This window comes from Pelophylax lessonae (genome assembly GCF_965119305.1).
Source record: "Pelophylax lessonae genome assembly, chromosome: 1".
Lineage (NCBI taxonomy): Eukaryota > Metazoa > Chordata > Amphibia > Anura > Ranidae > Pelophylax > Pelophylax lessonae.
Genome location: NC_138768.1, coordinates 821031830 through 821054053, shown reverse-complemented (window position 1 = coordinate 821054053; position 22224 = coordinate 821031830). Strand labels below are relative to the sequence as shown.

The following is a 22224-nucleotide window of genomic DNA, read 5'->3' as shown; positions in this document are numbered from 1 at the left end:
TCTTTAGAGAAATTGTATGGAGGTCCTTATAATTGTGTGATCTTTTATAGGCCACTGTTTAAAAAAAAAAAAGCAAGTTCCTATATTAACATATTTAGGTATAGAGATGGGAATACAAGCTCAATGTTAATAGATAGTTATATAGATAAAGTAAAAAAAAAAAAAAAAAAAACATGTTCACTAAGTTTAAATATTAATGAAATTAAAGAGAAAACAACTTACTCACTTTTGTTGCCAGCGGTTTAGACATTAATGGCTGTGTGTTGAGTTATTTTGAGGGGACAGCAAATTTACACTGTTATACAAGCTGTACACTCACTACTTTACATTGTAGCAAAGTGTCATTTCTTCAGTGTTGTCACATGAAAAGATATAATAAAATATTTACAAAAATGTGAGGGGTGTATTCACTTTTGTGAGATACTATATATATATATATATATATATATATTTTTTTTTATATATATATATATATACAGTACATTTAATTAGCTTTAAACGTGCAGTTCTGTCCACCTGGGACTGTGTAAGCATGCTGTAAAAGCCATTTAAAAAATAATTAAAAGTTTAGATGAGGTTACATTATTCCAATAATCATTGAGGTCCTATACCTCTTCAGCTCAGTCTTTCTGAAGTTTTTTAATACACAACTCCCCCGCACCCTCCCTGTCTAATAGCCAGTTTCACTAAGCACTCCTCATCAGTGTACATTTTTTGATACCCCTAACTGTGTGTAAATAACCACTAATGTTTTGTATTTGGTAATACCTGCTTTATATAGAGTTTATTGCTAACACTCTAAACCAGCCTTTGCAACCTTCTATACATGGTGAAAATCTTCAAATAACCTTCTACTCAGGGAACCCCTGCTAATCACTGTATCTAAAACATAAACAGTGCCGTGCTAAAAACATGAAAACAATTCAGATAGATATAACATGTGTGGTAACAGATAAGTATACTAAAATCGTAAAATGTGGTAAAACCATGTGTGGTATCACATAATAGCATTCCAATCATAAATTATAAGATATACATTTTTTTTAAAAAAAGTGCATCGTGCAAACCTGTGCAATATGTCAAAATCTCACAGTTTATGTCTGAATATACGCCCACATTTCGATGGAACATATGACAGTGCAAAAGTCCACAAGGATAAAAATATGTAAAGTGTGTAAATATAAAGTGTCCAAATATAAAGTGTCCAAATCGGAACGTGAAATCCGTGTTTGGAAGGAAAGTGTTCTGTGTTCCAATGTGAAAAAGGGGGGATCACCGCGAGTGCATCGATCACCGAAAGGAAAAATCGGGAGCGCTTACCAGAGATAATGGACTCTAATGCCAATGGCAAAGAGTCGTATGAGCATAAGGTTATTGAACCTTGTTAGTTGTTAGCACGACCCTTGGTACTCCGTCTCCCCTCCGATCTCTCAGGTGCTCCAAAAAACAGAAAAGCTCCACATAGTGTAATACCATCAAAAATTATAACTTTATTAAAAAAAGTAGAGCACTTACATTTTTCATGTAAATAACAGGCATCAAATTTGTGATCACAAGCGAACTCAAATGGGCGCAATATTTAAAGATGAGCTTAATCCAACCCTGGGTTGGGTTGGATTGAGAAAATGTAAGTGCTCTACTTTTTTAATAAAGTTATCATTTTTGATGGTATTACACTATGTGGAGCTTTTCTTTTTTTTGGAGCACCTGAGAGATCGGAGGGGAGACGGAGTACCAAGGGTCATGCTAACAAGGATTAATAACCTTATGCTCATACGACTCTTTGCCATTGGCATTAGAGTCCATTATCTCTGGTAAGCGCTCCCGATTTTCCCTTCGGTGATCGATGCACTCGCGGTGATCCCCCCCCCCTTTTTCACATTGGAACACAGAACACTTTCCTTCCAAACACGGATTTCACTTTCTGATTTGGATACTTTATATTTGGACACTTTATATTTGGACACTTTACATATTTTTATTCTTGTGGACTTTTGCACTGTCATATATTCCATCTAAGTGTGGAAGTATATTCAGACATATACTGTGAGATTTTGACATATTGCACAGGTTTGCCTGATGCACTTAAGTTTTTTTTTTTATATCTTTTAATTTATGATTGGAATGCTATTATGTGATACTACACATGGTTTTATCGCGTTTTACGATATTAGTATAATTATGTGTTACCATACATGTTAGATTTATCTGAATTGTTTTCATGTTTTTAGCATGGCACTGTTGTTTTTAGTTACCTTTAACAATATTGTTGCATTGTAGTGCCAGCAGCTGGTATATTTTCTACATTAATCGCAGTCATTTTTTTCATATTTACAATCACTATATCTACAGATCACGGGACATTAGTGTGATGCTCACTAGGAAAAATGCTCCTTATCCTTACAGATAGCTAAAAAAATCATTATTGTTGCAAGGTGCTTTTATAAAAATTTAAGGTGGCTTAAAAGTGAACAACTTTATATATATACAGTATATATCTTTCTATCTATATATATAAACACACTGTATTACCAAAAGAATTGGGATGCCTGCCTTTACAGGCACATGAACTTTAATGGCATCCCAGTCTTAGGCCGTGGGTTTCAAAATTGAGTTGGCCCACCCTTTGCAGCTATAACAGCATTAAAGCTTCTGGGAAGGCTGTCCACAAGGTTTAGGAGTGTGTCTATGGGAATGTTTAACCAATCTTTCAGAAGCACATTTGTGAGGTCAGGCACTGATGTGGACGAGAAGACCTGGCTCGCAGTTTCTGCTCTAATTCATCCCAAAGGTGTTCTGTTAGGTTGAGGTCAGGACTCTGTGGAGGTAAGTCAAGTTCCTCAACCCAAACCTCGCTCATTCAAGTCTTCATGGACCTTGCTTTGTGCACTGGTGTAAAGTCTTTTTGGAGCAGGGAGGGACCATCCCTGAAATGTTCCCACAAAGATGGGAGCATGAGATTGACCAAAATGTCTTGCTACACCGACACCTTCACTGAAACTAAGGGGCCAAGCCCAACCCCTGAAAAGCAACCCCACACCATAATCCCCCCTCCACCAAATGATTTGGACCAGGGCACAAAGCAAGGTTCATAAAGACATGGATGAGGGGGTTTGGGGTGGAGGAACTTGACTGGCCTGCACAGAGTCCTGACCTCAACCCGATAGAACACCTTTGGGGTGAATTAGAGCAGGGAATGTGAGCCAGACCTTCTCTCCAACATCAGTGCCTGACCTCACAAATGCGCTTCTGTAAGAATTGTCAAATATTCCCATAGACAAACTCCTAAACCTTGTGGACAGCTTTCCCAGAAGAGTTGAAGCTGTTATAGCTGCAAAGAGTGAGCCAACTCAATATTGAACCCTACAGACTAAAACTGGGATACTATTAAAGTTCCTGTGCGTGTAAAGGCAGGCATCCCAATACTTTTGACAATATAGTGTGTGTGTATATATACCGTGTATATATATATATATATATATATATATATATATATATATATATATATATCAAAAACCAGGTGTGGTGAACAGCACCCGGTGATTCTCTGTGTGCAAAGCAATCAGACCATCCCACTGGTCATATATAAAAAGAAGATTCAAAAGATTGCTGCACCAACATTTAATAAAGAAAATGACATACAAAAAAGTAATATGATATATATGATGGAATACTTTTCTGTTTTAATGGACTGTTTTGTATGTCATTCTCTTTAATAAATGTTGGTGCAGCAATCTTTCGAATCATATATATATATATATATATATATATATATATATATATATATATATATATGTATATGTATATATCCCTAATCACCTCTTCTCATAAGTGAATTTAGTTCCTTTTAATTTTTCCTCAAAGAACAGGTTCTCTGTGCCCTTTAGTGATTTACTATCCCTTCTCTGTATCCAGAACAGCAACATTTCTGTATTGCCCAAATTAAGTATCACATATCACATCAAGATGGTGCAGTACATGAATGGTCGCATACTAATAGACAAGAGATAATGTAAAATCTTTACAGCAAACTTTAGCATCCTCCCTAAAGTTGAAGTCTGCTCTAAAGAAGAACCGTTGATGTGCAAGCTCTAGACACGTCTTCCAGAGCCGCTCTTTCTATTCCTTCTCCATTTAATGTACCAGGGATGTTCATTGCAACAGAAACATTGCAGACCCAACAACAGACAGAAGGACCTAAATGCTATTGGACAACACCTGCATGTTCAGCCACCCTAAGAACCCAATAAGGGCTTATTTTAAAGCTCTTTTAATGTTTTTTTGTTTTCGAATATGTAAATACTTTAATATCCATAGTGTGGGCACAGGTGCACTTTAGGACTAGTAGTGGTAACACACCACTACATACAAAGCCAACTAAAAAATGCATATTTGCTTTGTTTAAAAAAAAAAAAATGCATGTTATACTCCTTTGTGAAACTAAGCTTTGGAAATGTGAACAATATAAGATGCGGTAATAAAAAATGAAAGAAACGCTGGGCTACATATATGAAGGTTCCCTTGGATGACGGACTGTAATGGGCATTGCATCAAGTTGGAGATCTCAAGGTCTATATTCTTTCCCTTCCCCTTTTCCTTATAACTTCTTCCTCTATCCTCCCTTTTTTTATTCTCTCTCTTACCTTTTTTTAAATTTCATTGATGTACGGGGTTGCGGTACTTGTTTTTACTCTTGATCAAATATGAGGGGATCTGTCCCATGAGGGAGGAGTAGATTTTTAGGTGCACTGTGGCAGTAGATTATTGATATTACCCCTTGACCTACCTACCTCCATGCTAATGGATTGTCTGACTACCCTTGTACTCAAAATGTGCACTGGACAAATTTTGTCTGATCTTCATTTGTTCTGTATTTTTCCTTATTTTCTACTTAAAATAAAAAATATTGAATGAGAAAAAAATGAAAGAAAATGAGGGGCAAATGAGAGAGAATCTGTTTTGCAAATTATGCCTATTGATACTTAGAACTACATCAACACAAATTATACTGTACCCTAAAACTGTACTTCTATATAACAGGAACTGGACTGATCTATTACTTTCCAAAATAATGCTTACTCCACTTGGTGGACCTCAGCAGTCTAGCTGGATCTTACTGCTGTAAAAAAAAAAAAAAAAAACACTTGGGTAGTTCCATAATGGAACATTTTCAGGAGTAAATAGCAAGTCCGTCCAGCAGTGTTTGATTGATAACAACAAGGGATTTTTCGATCTGCCTCGTTTCTCCATTCTGTGGAAGATTGTTCCATTCAGTATTCAACTTTGAGGAAAATAAAAATGTTATCCTCATACCTGACTTACATTACATTTATTAAGTACGGGATCTCTAAGTTTCATTTTTAGTTACATTATTTTAATCATTATTTGATTATTTTAATTTCACCAGACCTTAAATACTTGCATTTAACATTCTGTAGTCATGGCTTTTACTTGTTAAGGACTACCTTGTGTGGACATTCAAAAACCTTGAGATTGCTGCTGGGTGCCACCATCGTAGATGTGATGTCAGCAGCCCCAAAATAATCAGGACTGTCACTCAAGTGACACTCTATAGCAGCGGTCCCCAACCTTTTTGGCCTCAGGGACCAGTTTCATGGTAGCCAATTTTCCCAGGGACCGAGGGGGGGGTTGGGGTTTGTTTGGTGGATGGATGGATCAGGGGATGGGATATTCACGGAGTCTGTCCTCAGTCCCCCTTCACACCACAACCCACCTTTACAACACAGTCTCCCCATTATATCAGTTTCCTCAGTTCCCCTTCACATCACAGCCCCCCTTTACATTACAGTGCCCCTTTACAGTGCAGTCCCCTTTACATCACAGTGCCCCTTTACATTAATGTAACGGGGGCTGTATAAAAGGGGCACTGTCATGAAAAGGGGACTGCCCTGTAAATGGGGCACTGTAATATAAAGGGGGGCTGTGATGTAAAGGGGACTGCACTGTAAAGGGGGCACTTTGATGTAAAGGGGATGTGATGTAAAGGGGGCACTGTGACTTAAAGGGGGTGTTATTTTAAAGGGGGCACTGTGACATAAAAGGGCACTGTGCTGGTAAGTGGGTGTGATGTAAAGGGGGCACTGTGATGTAAAGGGGTGTGATGTAAAGGGGGCTCTGTGACGTAAAGGGTGCACTGTGCCGTTAAGGGGTGTGACGTAAAGGGGGCACTGTAATGATTACAGTGCACCTATACAGTGCAGTCCACTGTATTTTACAGTGCCCCCTAGCAATCACAGCCTTCTCCATCACAGTGCCCCTGCAGTCTGCCCCCCTTTACTCTATCCCCATTCTAATCTCTGCCTCCCCTGCACTGGACTCCTACCTTTGGCAGGACAGAGGCTGTGCTCGGTTGTTGTGTCCTTTACTGGCTCCCCCGCATGTCCTAAGTTGTCATGCTATCACCAGGGCAGGGGCGGGAGTAGTTCTCCATTCCAATCTGCAGCTACTCCTGCCCTCTACCCTGATGATAGTATGACATCATCGGGTGGGCAGAGGAGCTGGGAGAGGACGCATGGGCATGGGTACACAGCAGGTGGTGAGCGGAAAACACGGCCTGTGATAGCCCTCTGCAGACCGCCGTCACAGCTCACCTCCCGCTGTGTAGCCCGGTCATCAACAGGCCGTGGAGCGGCACCGTGTCGTGGCCCAGGGATTAGGGACCCCTGCTCTATAGTATTCTCCTTCGCTCGTATCTCAGCAGCTATATAAAAGGTTATGTAGGAGGTAAAGGTAAGAGGACTATGACATGGCAGAATGCAAAGGGAACTAGGCAATTGACTCTACCTGAAAAAGTCAAATTTGTTCAAAAGCACTTTGCAAGTGAATAAAACAATGTTTCTGTAAAGAAGAACATCAAGTAAGCATTTATAAATATAATAAATCATTTTTAAGTTGGGCACAGGATCTTTAAGGTGGAAAATTAAACAATGTACTGAGTACAAAGTCACTCATTGGATTGTGTACATCATCTACTGCGCTGTCATATTTAGAATATATTTCTCTTCTAGGTTCACAGAATTTCAAGCTCAATGGTCCTCAGGTACAGAAGGGCAATGCCGAGAAGGTGAGGCTGGAATGCTCTGCAGAATCAGGGGATTCCTTGGAACATGGAGTATATTGGTTCCGCCAGAGGAAAAATGGAAAGAATCCAGAAGCAATTGTTTATCTCAGTGTGGTGAAAAGATCAAGTTACCAAATAGACCAAAAGGAAAGCAGTCGTTTCATAGCAGACAAAACAGGAAATTCTTTCACTCTGACCATTGACAAATTTCAGGATACGGACCAGGGAACTTATTACTGTATGGTTATTAAGAATTCAGCGCTAACCTTCAGTCCTGGACATCAACTACTCTATCCTGAAGGTATGATAATGTAAAGTAGAAGACATACCTGTACAGTAATGTTTCTGAATTTTGGTAATGTAAACCTGTCTTTGAGAGCAACGTATTGGCTGCCATCGCATAGCTCCTGAAAATGATCCCTGGCTTCAATGCTTTCCATTACACTGACCTGGATCAAGTATACAGCTCAGTAAAATCAGAGAAATCCTAGCAAAATGGTAGGCGTGTTTTTATTGCTCGGTAAGATTTTAACTAAATGTTCAAGGAATCGTGCATTACTACAAATAAAGGTGTAAAAAAAAAAACTCACTAACATGCTTCTATAGGGTTGTTCCCATGCTGGCTTAATTCTGTATTAACCACTTTAGCCCCGGAAGATTTTGCTGCTCAATGACCAGGCCACTTTTTTCAACTTGGCACTGCACGACTTTAACTGACAATTGCGCAGTCATGCAATGCTGTACCCAAACAAAATTTACATCCTTTTTTTCCCCACAAACAGAGCTTTCTTTTGGTGGTATTTGATCACCTCTGGGCTTTTTATTTTTTGCGATATTAATAAAAAAAGAGCAAAAATGTTGCGAAAAATTGACATTTTCTACTTTGACTGTTAAAAAATATCCAATATATTCTGTTTTTGTCATATATTTAGGCCAAAATGTATTTAGCTACATGTCTTTGACAAAAAAATTCTCAATGAGCGTATTTTTGTCTAGTTTAAGACTGGAAGATTTTACCCCCTTCCTGACCAGGCCATATTTTGCGATTTGGTACTGCGTTAATTTAACGGACAATTGAGCGGTCGTGCGACGTTGTACCCAAATGGAATGTATGTCCTTTTTTTCCCCACAAATAGAGCTTTCTTTTGGTGGTATTTGATCACCTGTGCAATTCATTTTTGTAAAAAAGAGTGACAATTTTGAAAAAAAAATAATAATTTTTCACATTCTGTTATATAACATTCCCAAAAAAATTTAAAATCAAAATTTTTTTAACATTTTAGGCCAATTTGTTTTCTGCTACATATTTTTGGTAAAAAAAAAAGTGCAATAAGTGAAATAAGCGTATTTTGATTGGTTTCGTGTTTACTAACTATGGGAAAGATTTGTCATTTTTAGTGGTTTTTTTTTTTTTACTAGTAATGGTGGCGATCTGCGATTTTTTGCAGGAATGTGACATTGCGGCTGACAGATCGGACCCCTAACTGACATTTTTGACACTTTTGGGGGGACCAGTGACATTACTACAGTAATCAGTGCTAAAAATATGCACTGTTACTGTAATAATGACACTGACAGGGAAGGGGTCAACACTGTTGGTGATAAAGGGGTTAAATGTATGCCTCATGCTTACTGAAGTGTGTGGGGGGAGGGGGTTCTGTGACACAGACAGAGATTGCAGGTTCAGCTATGCTGAGTCCTGTGATCTCTCCCTGTCTGTCACAGAGAAGATCCGCCTGCTTTGTTTACACAAGCGGGCGGATCTTCTCACACTTTCCCCGGTGATCGGGGAAGAGAGGCGGCAGTGATCACCGCCTCTCCTCCTCCGGCCCGACTCCCGCTATGTCTAAACACACCCCCCATGCACGAGCAAAGCATGTTGCCAACACATGTAAAGTGCTTTATAAGACATGGTAAAATCAGCATGAGTGGGTGTAAAACAATCCTTAATATTTCGCTTTTAGTGTTTATTTTATTGAAAAGAAATACCAAAGGGTATAGCATAACTCCTCGGATAGGGTAGAAAGCTTTTTTTTTAAATTAGGGATCTCTATTTAAATCCTAGGGCACTGGGGGAAGGAAGACATGAAACAGAGTTAACGGCCCTAACCAATCCGTATGAGACTGAGCCCTCGTTCACATCGCTGCGATTTGACATGTGATTTGGCTGGTCAAATCGCATGTCAAATCAGAGCCTATTGCCAGCAATGGGAGTGTCCCAATTGGTGCATAGCCAACTTTGCGGTGCCGTTCCAATTTCTAAAAGTAGTCCCTGCACTACTTTTGGCGACTTCTGGGTGACTTCAATAGATATTTGTGCATGAACCCGCACAGGTGTCTTTCAAGTCGCCCCCTGAAATGCAGCTTTGAGTTCAGGTGAAGTCGCACAATTTCAAAGCCGTGTTCATTGTGAACGAGGGCTAAAGGCCCGTACACACGATAAGAAAATCTGTGGGGAAAATTCGTCCGATGACCGATCTGCCGATTTTCGGATTGTTAGTATGGTGCTTTCGACAGCCGACTCCGACTTTTCGGCTGACAAAATCCTGATGTTCAGGCTATAAAATTTTTGTCGTCCGTAATACAACGTCCGATTTTCGTCTCATTAGTACAGATTTCTACGGAAAAAAATCTTAAGAGCAAGACTAGGCATGCTCAGAGAGGAAAGAACACATACAAAGCAATCCAACACATGACATCACTTCTGAAGTAGAATTCTGTCGTACGGGAAAATTTGTATGAAAATAACCTCTTCACTTTCCACATCAGACTAGCATGCCACAAAAAACGGACGACAGATCGTTCGATAATCTGATCGTGTGTACGGGGCTTAAGAATGGATTTACTAAAACTGGTTCACACAGAATCTGGTGCAGCTGCATATAGTAACCAATCAGCTTTTAATTTCAGCTTGTTCAATTAAGCTTCGACAAATAAACCTGGAAGCTGATTGGTTACTATGTACAGCTGCACCAGATTCCGTGTGCACCAGTTTTAGTAAATCTCCCCCCAAGCATCAAGAATGTGTTTTACCATACTGCCTATTTACAAAATATTTTCTTTTCTCTATTCTTTAAGTTACAACAACTAAACCAACCACCACAACCAAACCACCTCCAGCCACCTCAGCTAAAGAATCAAAACCAGAAGATGACTGCAGCTGCAACTCTGGAAAAAAAGGTATCTAAGCAATGTGGGGTGACTTTGAGTTGCAGGATTAGAACCTCTGTCAGCTTTTTTTTGTTGCTTGTGTCCCAGTTAAAAAATGTCATGAAAAAACTCAAAGATCTAAGACTTTTTCTATGTACACAAAAGGTCTATTTCTCTCAAATATTGTTCACAAAACTGTCTAAGAGCCCATTCACACTAGGGCGACTTATGAGGCGACTTGTGTCACCCCAGGTCGCTTGACATAACAAAAGCAATGTTAATCAATCAGTGCCGTCTTAATTGGCACTACTGAAGTCGCTCCGACTTCAGAAAAGGGTCCTGTACTACTTTGAGGCGACCTGTGATCCGACTGTCCCATATACTTCAATGGGAGTCGCCTCCATATCTTAATTGAAGCGACTTGTTATCAGACTTGTGATCCGACTTTCCATAAAAATGGTATTGAACAAGAAAAAAAGAGCATTTTTCTTATAATTTTTATTAGAACATTAATACGGGTTTAAAAAGTGTACCTGTGAAGTTTCAGCTCTGTAGCATGTCCAGAACCCCAAAAAAATTATCATTTTTCTTATAATTTTTATTAGAACATTAATACGGCTTCTCTCCACCTGGCTTTTTTCTTGCAGGCATTTATCGGGCATTTTTTGAGGCAGGCATGACTTTTTTTTGGATTTAGTGTCTGGGGGGTCTAAAAAGTGTACCTGTGAAGTTTCATCTCTGTAGCATGTCCACAACCCCCAAAAAAATAGCATTTTTCTTATAATTTTTATTAGAACATTAATACGGCTTCTCTCCACCTGGCTTTTTTCTTGCAGGCATTTATCGGGCATTTTTTGAGGCAGGCATGACTTTTTTTTGTATTTAGTGTCTGGGGGGTCTAAAAAGTGTACCTGTGAAGTTTCATCTCTGTAGCATGTCCACAACCCCCAAAAAAATAGCATTTTTCTTATAATTTTTATTAGAACATTAATACGGATTCTCTCCACCTGGCTTTTTTTCTTGCAGGCATTTATCGGGCATTTTTTGAGGCAGGCATGACTTTTTTTTGGATTTAGTGTCTGGGGGGTCTAAAAAGTGTACCTGTGAAGTTTCAGCTCTGTAGCATGTCCAGAACCCCCAAAAAATTAGCATTTTTCTTATAATTATTAATACAGCAGTGTGGGTTCAGTGGGTTCAGTGTGGGTTCTGGACATGCTACAGAGCTGAAACTTCACAGGTACACCTTTTAGACCCACCAGACACTAAATCCAAAAAAAGTCATGCCTGCCTCCAAAAATGCCTGATAAATGCCTGCAATAACAAAGGCAAGGTGTAAAAAAGCCGCCACACTGCTGTATTAATAATTATAAGAAAAATGCTATTTTTTTGGGGTTCTGGACATGCTACAGAGCTGAAACTTCACAGGTACACTTTTTAGACCCCCCAGACACTAAATCCAAAAAAAAGTCATGCCTGCCTCAAAAAATGCCCGATAAATGCCTGCAAGAAAAAAAGCCAGGTGGAGAGAATCCGTATAAATGTTCTAATAAAAATTATAAGAAAAATGCTAATTTTTTGGGGGTTCTGGACATGCTACAGAGATGAAACTTCACAGGTACACTTTTAGACCCCCCAGACACTAAAGACATGCCTGCCTCCAAAGACGCCCAAAAAATGCCCGATAAATGCCAGCAAAAAAAAAAAAAAGGAAAGGGAAATTAGGTCACAACACATCATATTCTGATTGACCAAATACAAAGTCCTACAAAGTCGTCTCGCGTAAGTCGCGCCAAAGTCGCTCTAAAAGTCACGCTAGAAGTCGCCCCTTATGAGGCGACTTTAGTGGTCGCGGAAGTGTGAACCGGCTATAAATCACACAGGGAGTCCATTCAGTTCTGCCTGTCCATTTTTCAGGCGGATGTGAACGGATGCCCCATGCTTCTCTATGGGGCATCTGATGTCAGCGGAGACATGTCCACTGACATCCGATCCGATCCGATCCGTCAAATCCAGACGGATGGAAACCCTATTTTCCATCCGTCTGGTGGATCGGATGAGAACGGACAGACGCACAAAGCGCGGAGACACAGCTGTCATCCTCCTGCTCAGCGGGGCATCGGCGGATCGATCCCTGCTGAGAAAAACGGAGTCCATCTGACGGACTCCCTGTGTGAAAGGGGCCTAATGGGCCATACACACTATAAGATTTTCTGAAGACTTTTTCCTTTAGACTTACCAAAACCATATAATATGAGGTCAAACCTAAACACTTTCAATTTGTATGCAATCTGGCAGGCCCTTGCACTACATAGAAAAGGTAAATCTGAAGGAAATCTAACCACAAAAGTTGGATAGTGTGTATCCAGCTTAAGGCTGGCCAAACATTATACAATTTTCTTACAATTTTCTGTACAATTTTCTTGAAATTTACCTTCAACTACAGTATGTAGTACAAATGCCTACCTAATTGGATACAAGTGAAAGTGTTGATTAGCTTTGACCTCATATTATGTGGTTTGTGGTAAATCTAACAGAAAGTGGTACAAGAAAATTGAACATGTATGGCCTTAATCTTCGCCACTCTGTCTAAAACTGAAAAAGTTTTAGCTGGGGCTTTAAAGTGTATTTAAAATGTTACTAAACCCCCGACTCTGCATTCACTATATCTGGTCTCCCACAGTACACAGAACATGGAAATGCAATTATTTTAGTAAATATAACCTGCTAAATACCTTTTCTCATCAGCTGTATATAGCAGTCTTGTGACATATATCAGTATCTGGCCTATGACTATCCTATGAGGCTGCATGACCCCTGATCCTCTGTCACTTTACCACCGGAGGATTTTCCTGCTTTACGTCCAGGCCACTTTTTGCAACTTGGCACTGCGCGACTTTAACTGACAATTGCGCGGTCATGCAACCCTGTACCCAAATGACATTTACGTCCTTTTTTTCCCACAAACAGAGCTTTCTTTTGGTGGTATTTGATCACCTCTGCACTTTTCATTTTTTGCGATATTAATAAAAAAAAGAGCGAAAACTTTGCGAAAAAAATGACATTTTCTAATTGACAGTTAAAAAATATCCAATATATTAAATTTTGTCATATATTTAGGCCAAAATGTATTTAGCTACATGTCTGTGACAAAAAAATCCTCAATGAGCGTATTTTTAACCGCTTTAAGACCGGAAGATTTTACCCCCTTCCTGACCAGGCTATATTTTGCGTTTCGGCACTGCGTTATTTTAACGGACAATTGCGCGGTCATGTGACGCGGTACGCAAATTAAATTTGTGTCCTTTTTTCCCCCACAAATAGAGCTTTCTTTTGGTGGTATTTGATCACCTGTGCGATTTTTAATTTTTGAAAGAAAGAGCGACACTTTTACATTCTGATATTTAACATTCCCTAAAAAAAATTTAAAAATCAAAATTTTTTAACATTTTAGGCCAATTTGTTTACTGCTACATATTTTTGGTAAAACAAATCACAATAAGCGTATTTTGATTAGTTTGCGCAAAAGTTATTGCGTTTACTAACTACGGGAAAGATTTATCATTTTTATTGTTTATTTTTTTACTAGTAATGGCGGTGATCTGCGATTTATTTTGCGGGACTGTGACAATGCGGCGGACAGATCGGACCCCTGACTGACATTTTTGACACTTTTGGGGGTACCAGTGACATTACTACAGTAATCAGTACTATAAATATGCACTGTTACTGTAATAATGACACTGACAGGGAAGGGGTTAACTTTATTGATGATCAAGGGGTTACATGTGTGCCTCATGCTTACTGACGTGTGTGGGGGGAGGGGATTGTGTGACACAGACACAGATCGCAGGTTCAGCTATGCTGAATCCTGTAATCTGTCACTGTCTGTCACATAGGAGATCCGCCCACTTTGTTTACACAAGTGGGCAGATTTCCACACTCGATCCCCGACGATCGAGGAAGAGCGGCCTCTCCTCCCCTGGCCCGACTCCCGCTGTGTCTGAATACGTAGGTCTACGCCGCTGGACGATAACGAGCCACTTTGCCGCAGTACCCTCAACGTGAGCGATCGGCAAGTGGTTAAAAATACACACCAAACTAAACATGTGCAGAGTTCCCCCAAGGCTCTGTTCTATCAGGAGATGGATTGGGGACAGTAAAAGAAGGGGAGGATCAGAGAAGGCAGGCTCAAACAGCCTTTTTACACAATGCGCAGGATTAACCCCTTAGATTCCACAGTGAGTATAACAAGCATGCTTTACTGCATATACAGACTGATTTTACTGTTGTGGGTTTAGTAACACTTAAATCCAAAAATTTTTCTTGGTTTCGGATAGAGTATGGTTAGAGAGATTTATCCTCGCTTTCTATCCCATTGACAATGTTTTATGATACAGAAAGTGAGGGTTAATCTCCAACAGCAACTCTCGCAAAATTCAAAAAGCCTAGAACCTTAGTAAGATTTTTATGTCTCTGTGTCCCTCTTTCAGATTTTCTCTCACTTCCTGTCTGGTGAAACTGTTATTAGCGGAAAGGCAAGTGAGGAACCATCTCTCTAACTGAACCCCAAATAGAAGTAAAAACCCGAAAGAGGTTCATGGTTCTAAACCTTTCCCACTCTATGCAAACTAAAAAAGGTTTTAGCTTTACATATACCTAAAGATTTTCTCTCTATAATTAACCATCTCAGGTCCAGAATGGGGGAAACCCTTTATGACCGGGCCATTTTTTGCAGTACGGCACTGCGTTACTTTAACTGACAATTGTGCGGTCGTGCAACATTGTACCCAAATAAAATTGATGTCCTTTTTTTTTGTACAAATTGGTGATTTTTGATCACCTCTGCATTTTTTATCTTTTGCGCTAGAAACAAACAGTGGCTTTGAAAAAAAATTAAAAAATTTTACTTTCTACTATAAAACATATCCAATAAAAAAAATTTAAAAATTCTAATTTCTTCATCAGTTTAGTCCAATATGTATTCTGCTACGTGTTTTTGGTAATAAAAAAAAAACAAACCAAGCGTATATTGATTGGTTTGCGCAAAAGTTATAGTGTCAACAAACTTTAAGCGGCACTTTTTGGGGACCAGTGACACCAATACAGTAATCAGTGCTAAAAAATATGCACTGTCAGGGTACTAATTACACTGGCAGGCAAAGGGGTTAACATCAGGGGCGATCAAAGGGTTAAATGTGTCCCTAGGGAGTGCTTGCTAATTGTGTGGGGGATGCTTGTACTAGGGGAAGACAGAGATCTGTGTTCCTGCTTAACAGAAACACAAGATCTCTATCTTCCCTAACAGAACGGCGATCTGCCTTGTTTACCGTCGGGAACGGTCGACGGGTCCTGGCAGACATCGGGTCTGCCGGACGCGCTGATTGGCTCCCATTGTGTCCAATCACAGCGGGAGTGGGTCGCTGGTGGCAGCAGACTCAGAAGTGCAGATGCCTGTAGGAGCCGACACCTCACAGTATATGTACGGCTCGGCAAGCAGGTAATGTTTAGGATAATTGTAGCCATATTAGTTCTTCCTTTCAAGAACATGGTTGAGCACTGTCTATAATACTTTTTTTTTTTTTTATTCATTTTTTTGGAAAAGTTATGCAGCATCTACCCCTTCCTTCACAGTCCAAGCAATCCTGATACTCAAAGGTTTTGGAAGAATGTCATTAAAGGATAAGTCCACCCTAAAACTAAAATCCCCGTATCTATAGACCTCCAAAATCGAACACTTACCCATCTAGCCCTGTAAAGAAGAGATCAGTATACTTACCTTTTTTTAAGCCAATCCAACCCGGAGTCTCCAGTGGTGGAAGTTCTGCAGAGGACACGGCCGACAACGGCTGTGAAATGAATGGAAAGTGACCTCACCTATAGACTTACTATGGGCTTCCGTTTTTGGATGTGTCCTCTGCACCCGCCTACATAGCGAATCCACGGCTGACAGCCCAGCGTGGGATCTGGTTGGATCAGTTTAAAAAAAGGTATGTATACTGATTTCTTCTTTACAGAGCTAGATAGGTTAGTGTTAGATCGTGGAGGTCTATAGATGCAGGGATTTTAGTGTTAAGGCCCGTACACACGATAAGAAAATCTGTAGGGAAATTTCGTCCGACGACCGATCTGCCGATTTTCGGATTGTTAGTATGGTGCTTTCGACAGCCGACTTCGACTTTTCGGCCAAAAAAATCCTGATGTGCAGGCTATAACATTTTTATCGTCCGTCAACACAACGTCCGATTTTCGTCTCATTAGTAGAGTTTTCGACTGAAAAAAATCTTAAGAGCAAGACTAGGCATGCTCAGAGAGGAAAGAACACATACAAAGCAATCCAACACATGACATCACTTCTGAAGTACAACTCTGTCGTACGGGAAAATTCGTATGAAAATAACCTCTTTACTTTCCACATCAGACTAGCATGCCACAAAAAACAGACGCTAGATCGTTCAATAATCTGATCGTGTGTACGGGGCTTTAGTGTGGACTTATACTTTATCTTTAGTAAATGCAATTCATTTTTTTTTTAATTAAATCTCTAAATGTCCTAACCATTTGATATCTGACAAGCAGAGTATATACTGTATAGATTACTAAAACGCATTGACGGAATTACTTACTGAAAACTGTTCTTTAATAGTCCAAACAGATAAAGAGACTGAATTCTGGAAGATTGACTGTAATATGAACATCTGGGCCCCGCTTGCTGGAGTTTGCGGATTTCTTCTCATCTGTCTGCTGGTCACAACCATAATGCTCTGCTGCCGTAAGAAACTATAACTTTATACCAGATTTGCTCCAGTAGGGAGCATACCATGTGGAGGCCAGTATACAATATCAGGTCTAAATGTAACATAGATTGGAACAACTGTTATTAGCCTTTGTTTGCAGGATATATGTTAGCTTTGGGGATCCTGTTAAAAACTATAAATCTAGGTGGGCTTTGCAGTAGTGTATCACATGGTAACTGGCTTTGGTACTTGTGTAGACCATCATGCATGAGTCTTTAGCTATTCCTCTAAAGCTAAGTCCACATTTCACAGCACGTTTCATGTTGCATCCAAATTTAGGGTGTAACATGTAACATGGTGCCATTCCCCAGCCCAACCCAACCCTTACTTACCTGAACTGCATAATACTTCTACTACCAGAGCAGAGGGGCTCATAGTCCTCAATGAAGCACAAGTGCAGTAAGGTCACCACACTCATAGTTCATTGATACTTCCTTCAGCTCCATAGTTGAAGGCCCATACCACAGTATAGACCTGGGGATGGAGGAAGAGTCTGCAGGAGCTTGTGCATTACAAATGAAACAAAATAATCAATGTGCATTTTTTATTTTTTTTATTTGGTTACATTTATTAATCTTACATTTTTAATTGTAAAGGTGAAATATGCCTTTTAGCTCTCAAACTGACATATATGGAGCCTATCATAGCTGCTCTGAAGATCGATTGCATGCAAATTGAGTTAAAGTGGTCTTAAAGGCTCAAGGTTTTTTTTTAAAAAAAAAGCTTCTGTGTGCAGTGCCCGCCCCCCCTAACCCCCCCCCCCTCTCGATCCAGCGATGTGCACGAGAGCTGCGATTCTCACGGTTTTCTCATTGGCTCTTGCTACTGTCAATCACAGTCAGTGAAACAATAAGCGGGGGGGGGGGGGGACAGGGCTGGGGCTCTGTGTGTCTTATGGACACATAGAGTGGGGCTTAGGAGTGAGCATGCACCAGTGCCCCCCCCCCCCCCCAGAGTAAGCGGTTTGCTATAAGAGTCACTGGCTGAAGAGGAAGAGCCAGGAGTGCTGCTGGGGGACAAAAAAAAGGGGAGGATCACGGGCCAGGGCTGCTCTGTGCAAAACCACTGCACAGAGCAGGTAAGTATGAAATGTTTTTTTGTTTTGTTTTTTAAATTAAACCTTAAATGTCACTTTAATCTTGTGTGAAAAATATTTTTAAATAAAGCCCATGCAGTCAAATTATGTTTCAGACTCTCTTAAACTGGCCACACACATAACAGCCTTGTGCAATCTTGTTTACATTTATCAGAAGTTGTTAAGTGTGAGGGCCTACCTAAATTATCCAATTGATTTATTTTCATAACCACATAGTTGCTGCTTAATCAAAATTAGGTTGCAAAATCAGATTACAATGTGTGTGGTGAACTTCAGATCAACAGAATTACCATCCGGGGAATTAACAAAGAGTTGTGCAAACTCTGTGGCTGCACCACTCTTCTAAGCTAAGGAAATGGAGCAGATTCTGCTCCAAATTAACAAAAGGGGTGCAAGCTACCTTGTTAATTAGGACTGATCTGGTCCCTGTTCTATGGCTCTGCTCGTGCAGTGTAATCGCTGCACAAGCAGAGGTAGGGCATGAGCTGTCTTCTGTGCACTTACAGTACTCCATGTCTGACCTGGCGGGAATTTGCAGCTGTTTTCTATATTTCTTAGCTATTTAGATGCAGAACCCACACCAGTTTCTATTTCACTCTGAAATAGAAACTGGCATGGCTGGTGCGAACAGATCTGAAACAGGAGTATCAGCTCTGTTAATGTGGTGCACACCACTCTTGCTAGTTTCTAAAACCAATATAATGGTGGCGAAAGCTTGGGTAGTTCCTGGTGTGTTCCTTTTTTTGGGCTTACCTAAACAATCCATTCAAATTACCTTTAAGGCCCCTTCACACTATGGTGGGAATTAAATAAAAATGTCTGAGACAAGTTATATCTCAACTGGCGCCTCATAGCAAACAATCAGCTTCTATCTTTCATTTTTTTCCACACAGCCTAGAAAATGAAAAGTTAAAAGCTGATTGGATGTGCTCCAGTTGAGACAAACTTAGAACAACATTTCTCACAGATACTTTTCAAAAATTCCTACCTACCTGTGGTGATTGGTGTTATTCTGCACTTGATCAAACCAGCCTAGGTGATGGACTGCACCACATTCTACTCTGGTAATTGATTCATGCAGCTGAGCACACTGCCACTGGGCAGGGGCAAGAAGGGAGCTGACTAATACCCCGTTTTGGTTGCTGTGGCATTGTTGGCTTTTAAGCCTAGAGAGGCCCCATTAGTTCTCCTGCAGGACTGTGAACTGTCCACAAAACTATGGGCAATCTGTAGAAATTGGGCCACAGCAGCCAAAACTGTAATGAACCATTTCCAATTCTTTTATTATCAATTTTTTAAGGTTTTCTGTTTTCTTGTAAAAATATAGGTGTCTTTCTAAGTATTGTTTTTTTCTAGTCATGAATATTAGCCATTTACAATAATTGTATCATGATTTAGATTGAATCATATATGTATATATATATATATATATATATATATATATATATATATATATATATATATATTTTTTTTTTTTTTTTTTTTGAGAAACCAGTCTTATAGGTACAGATTGTAGAGTGGGTACCCAACAGAATTTTTTTTTTTTGCTCATTGAGGAGACTTCATCTAATTTCCTGTCCCGATAAAAAAGGTTCAGTTGTGATGGTAATTCTCTTCAATGGTAAGAATGGCAGCAGCACATCCTATGTTCCAGAGGTTAGAACCCTTTTAATTGTTTTATTATTGTATGTACAATCTTTTCAAGGTGATCCCGGTCCCTGATTTTAAGCCACGGAGGTGTCACTGGGGAAATCTCCCCAATGGAGCCACAGACAACAATAAAAACCTGCCAGAATATCTGATTCTACCCCATTTTAGTCAAAAAAACTTTTCTAAATAAAAAAAAGTTTTAAATGGAAAAAAATGTATATCGATATCAGTTTACAAATGTGTACTCAAATAAAACTGACTCCAAACCACAGATCTTCCTTAATAATCTTTAACGCTCCTTTAAAATGAAGGTAATAGCTATAGTGGGTGCATGTAATAGAAGCAAAAACTAAAGATCTCAGTTGTATGCCTCATTTGCTTGTTTATGAACTTAATAAGTACCCTCCATTTATTTTTTGCTTTGTTTGGTACACACCCATTAGCGGTCTTCAGATGCCTTGTATAATTTTGGAGCCCTCGCGTGTTATTGTACCATTGAGGGAGGATTGGTGGAGCTTCCAGGCAAAATTGTTTTTAATTATTCATTGCTATGCATGTCCTAGTGCCGCTGCTCTCATAAGAGTAGGACCACACGACACAGAAGCATTAAGATTGCCTTATATTGTATATTTCCAAATAAATGCACCTACAAGAGCAGTTTTTATTGAATGTTTAAAGCAGCGATATTTTTGTAATGTTCATTTTTATATAATAATACCATTTACAATACGGCCATGTATAAATAATATAAAAAAAGTAAATAAAAAAAAAGATGTAAAAATGTAATGACTTATTATTCTAAAGTTTATAATCTTTATGTAAAATATTACAGTTATTATTTTTATTATTAATTTGATTATTAATGGTATATTATTATACAGCAGAGTAAAAGGTTATATCTAACAAATACCTATGGCAAATGCAATCTGCAATTCAATTTTTTTTTTGTAAGGCCATATAACTGAATGTAAAGAAAGAAATAAAACAGAGTGCACAGGATAATGCAGGTAAAACACCTTTAAATAAAGAAAATAATACAATTTTGATAATTAGGTTGGGGCATAAAACCAAGAAAAGCTTCTCCCAGGGAATACCAGGTCAGAAGTGCTGGATTCACTGTCAGTACGTAGTCGGCAAAAAGAGAGATGAAATCAACGATGGAAAATATCTAGATTGGATGCTAAATACAGCTATGGAGGAAGATACAACAATACACCCCCAACTAACAGCTGGTAATAGGGACTGAAATTGTAACCTGGATGGTAATGAGTATCCCCACTTACATGTTTTGGAGCACATGTACCTTTATCAGCCTGTTCTACATATCAATATTCAAGAGTTCGATTATTTATGAGTTGTTACAAAAAGACACTGAAGGCTGCTTAATAAAAAAACAAAACAAAAAAAAACCTAAATTATAAAAAATAGTGGGTTGGCATAAGAGATATTTCATATTGCTATTTCAGTTATATTTGCAGAAAAAAAATATCGATTGACGATTATTAAATTTTTTAAAAGTATATTTTCAACATTTTCCAAAAACTTTCCATGTAATGTTATTATTCGTTTTTTAAAGGGAAGCAACACTTTAAATTTAATTGAACCAATGATTACATTTCTATTAATATCTATATAAGAGAGATTATATATAACAGGATATACAGTATAGTGTGTTTCCATTAACGAGGCACAGGGAAAATAATACTTTGCTACGGTGACATGTAACAGTTGCATTTATTTTTATAGATCATCCCTCTTTTGCCAGGTATACATTTTTTCGGGGTTTGTTTAGCCTTCTGGTGTAGTTCACAAGGTTTCTTTTCCCTAAAAATCAAACATTTTTGTTCCTAATTTATAAAAAGCCGCTGCATCTGTTCCCCAGTTTTCCAGTATAAATAATTAATACTGGGGAAGACAATGCATAAAATCTTTCATAAAACTGTCAAGCCTAAAGGGTTTTTCTTCAATAAATTTCTACTGGTTTTTCAAAAGACATTCTTTTTCCAAAAAATTGTAGACATGTACGCAGTATGTTTAGTCATAGTAAAGCATGAGAAAATTGTCTTGTACACAATATATTTTATACTGTAACAACTATAGAGATTGAATAATCCTAAAGAGAGGAAGTAGCCAGACTAAGTGTTTTTCATCACTAATTTTAGAAAAAGGGATAAGGTAGGGTTAGGGGAAGAATGGAATGGGAAAGAAATAGATGTTGCAGCACAAAGTCCAGGTTTTCCTTACTTTCACAGGGGGTCAAAATTTGGGAAAAAAGGGGGAGGACAAGAAAAGAAGGGAAAACCTAAAGGAATTTAATTAACTCAAATCATAACATGAGCACAAATTTAAACTAGTATAAAGAATAAATAAAATAATAAAAATAATGTGGTGTAGCTCTGCTTATACAATATATACAAGTTCCACAAAACAATAAATCAATCTTTGAAAAATAG

The 22224-nt window shown here is 38.9% G+C and overlaps 1 protein-coding gene across 1 annotated transcript in view; it reads left to right on the top strand.

Annotated features, from left to right (window-relative positions):
• The window catches only part of CD8A (CD8 subunit alpha), a 55826-nt gene that overhangs the window by 5100 nt on the left and 28502 nt on the right, over nucleotides 1–22224 (top strand). The window contains exons 2-4 of the mRNA XM_082243503.1: nucleotides 7029–7382; nucleotides 10160–10261; nucleotides 16875–17000. Coding sequence (XP_082099629.1) covers nucleotides 7029–7382; nucleotides 10160–10261; nucleotides 16875–17000 — 582 coding nt within the window. The remainder of the gene's footprint in view (nucleotides 1–7028; nucleotides 7383–10159; nucleotides 10262–16874; nucleotides 17001–22224) is intronic.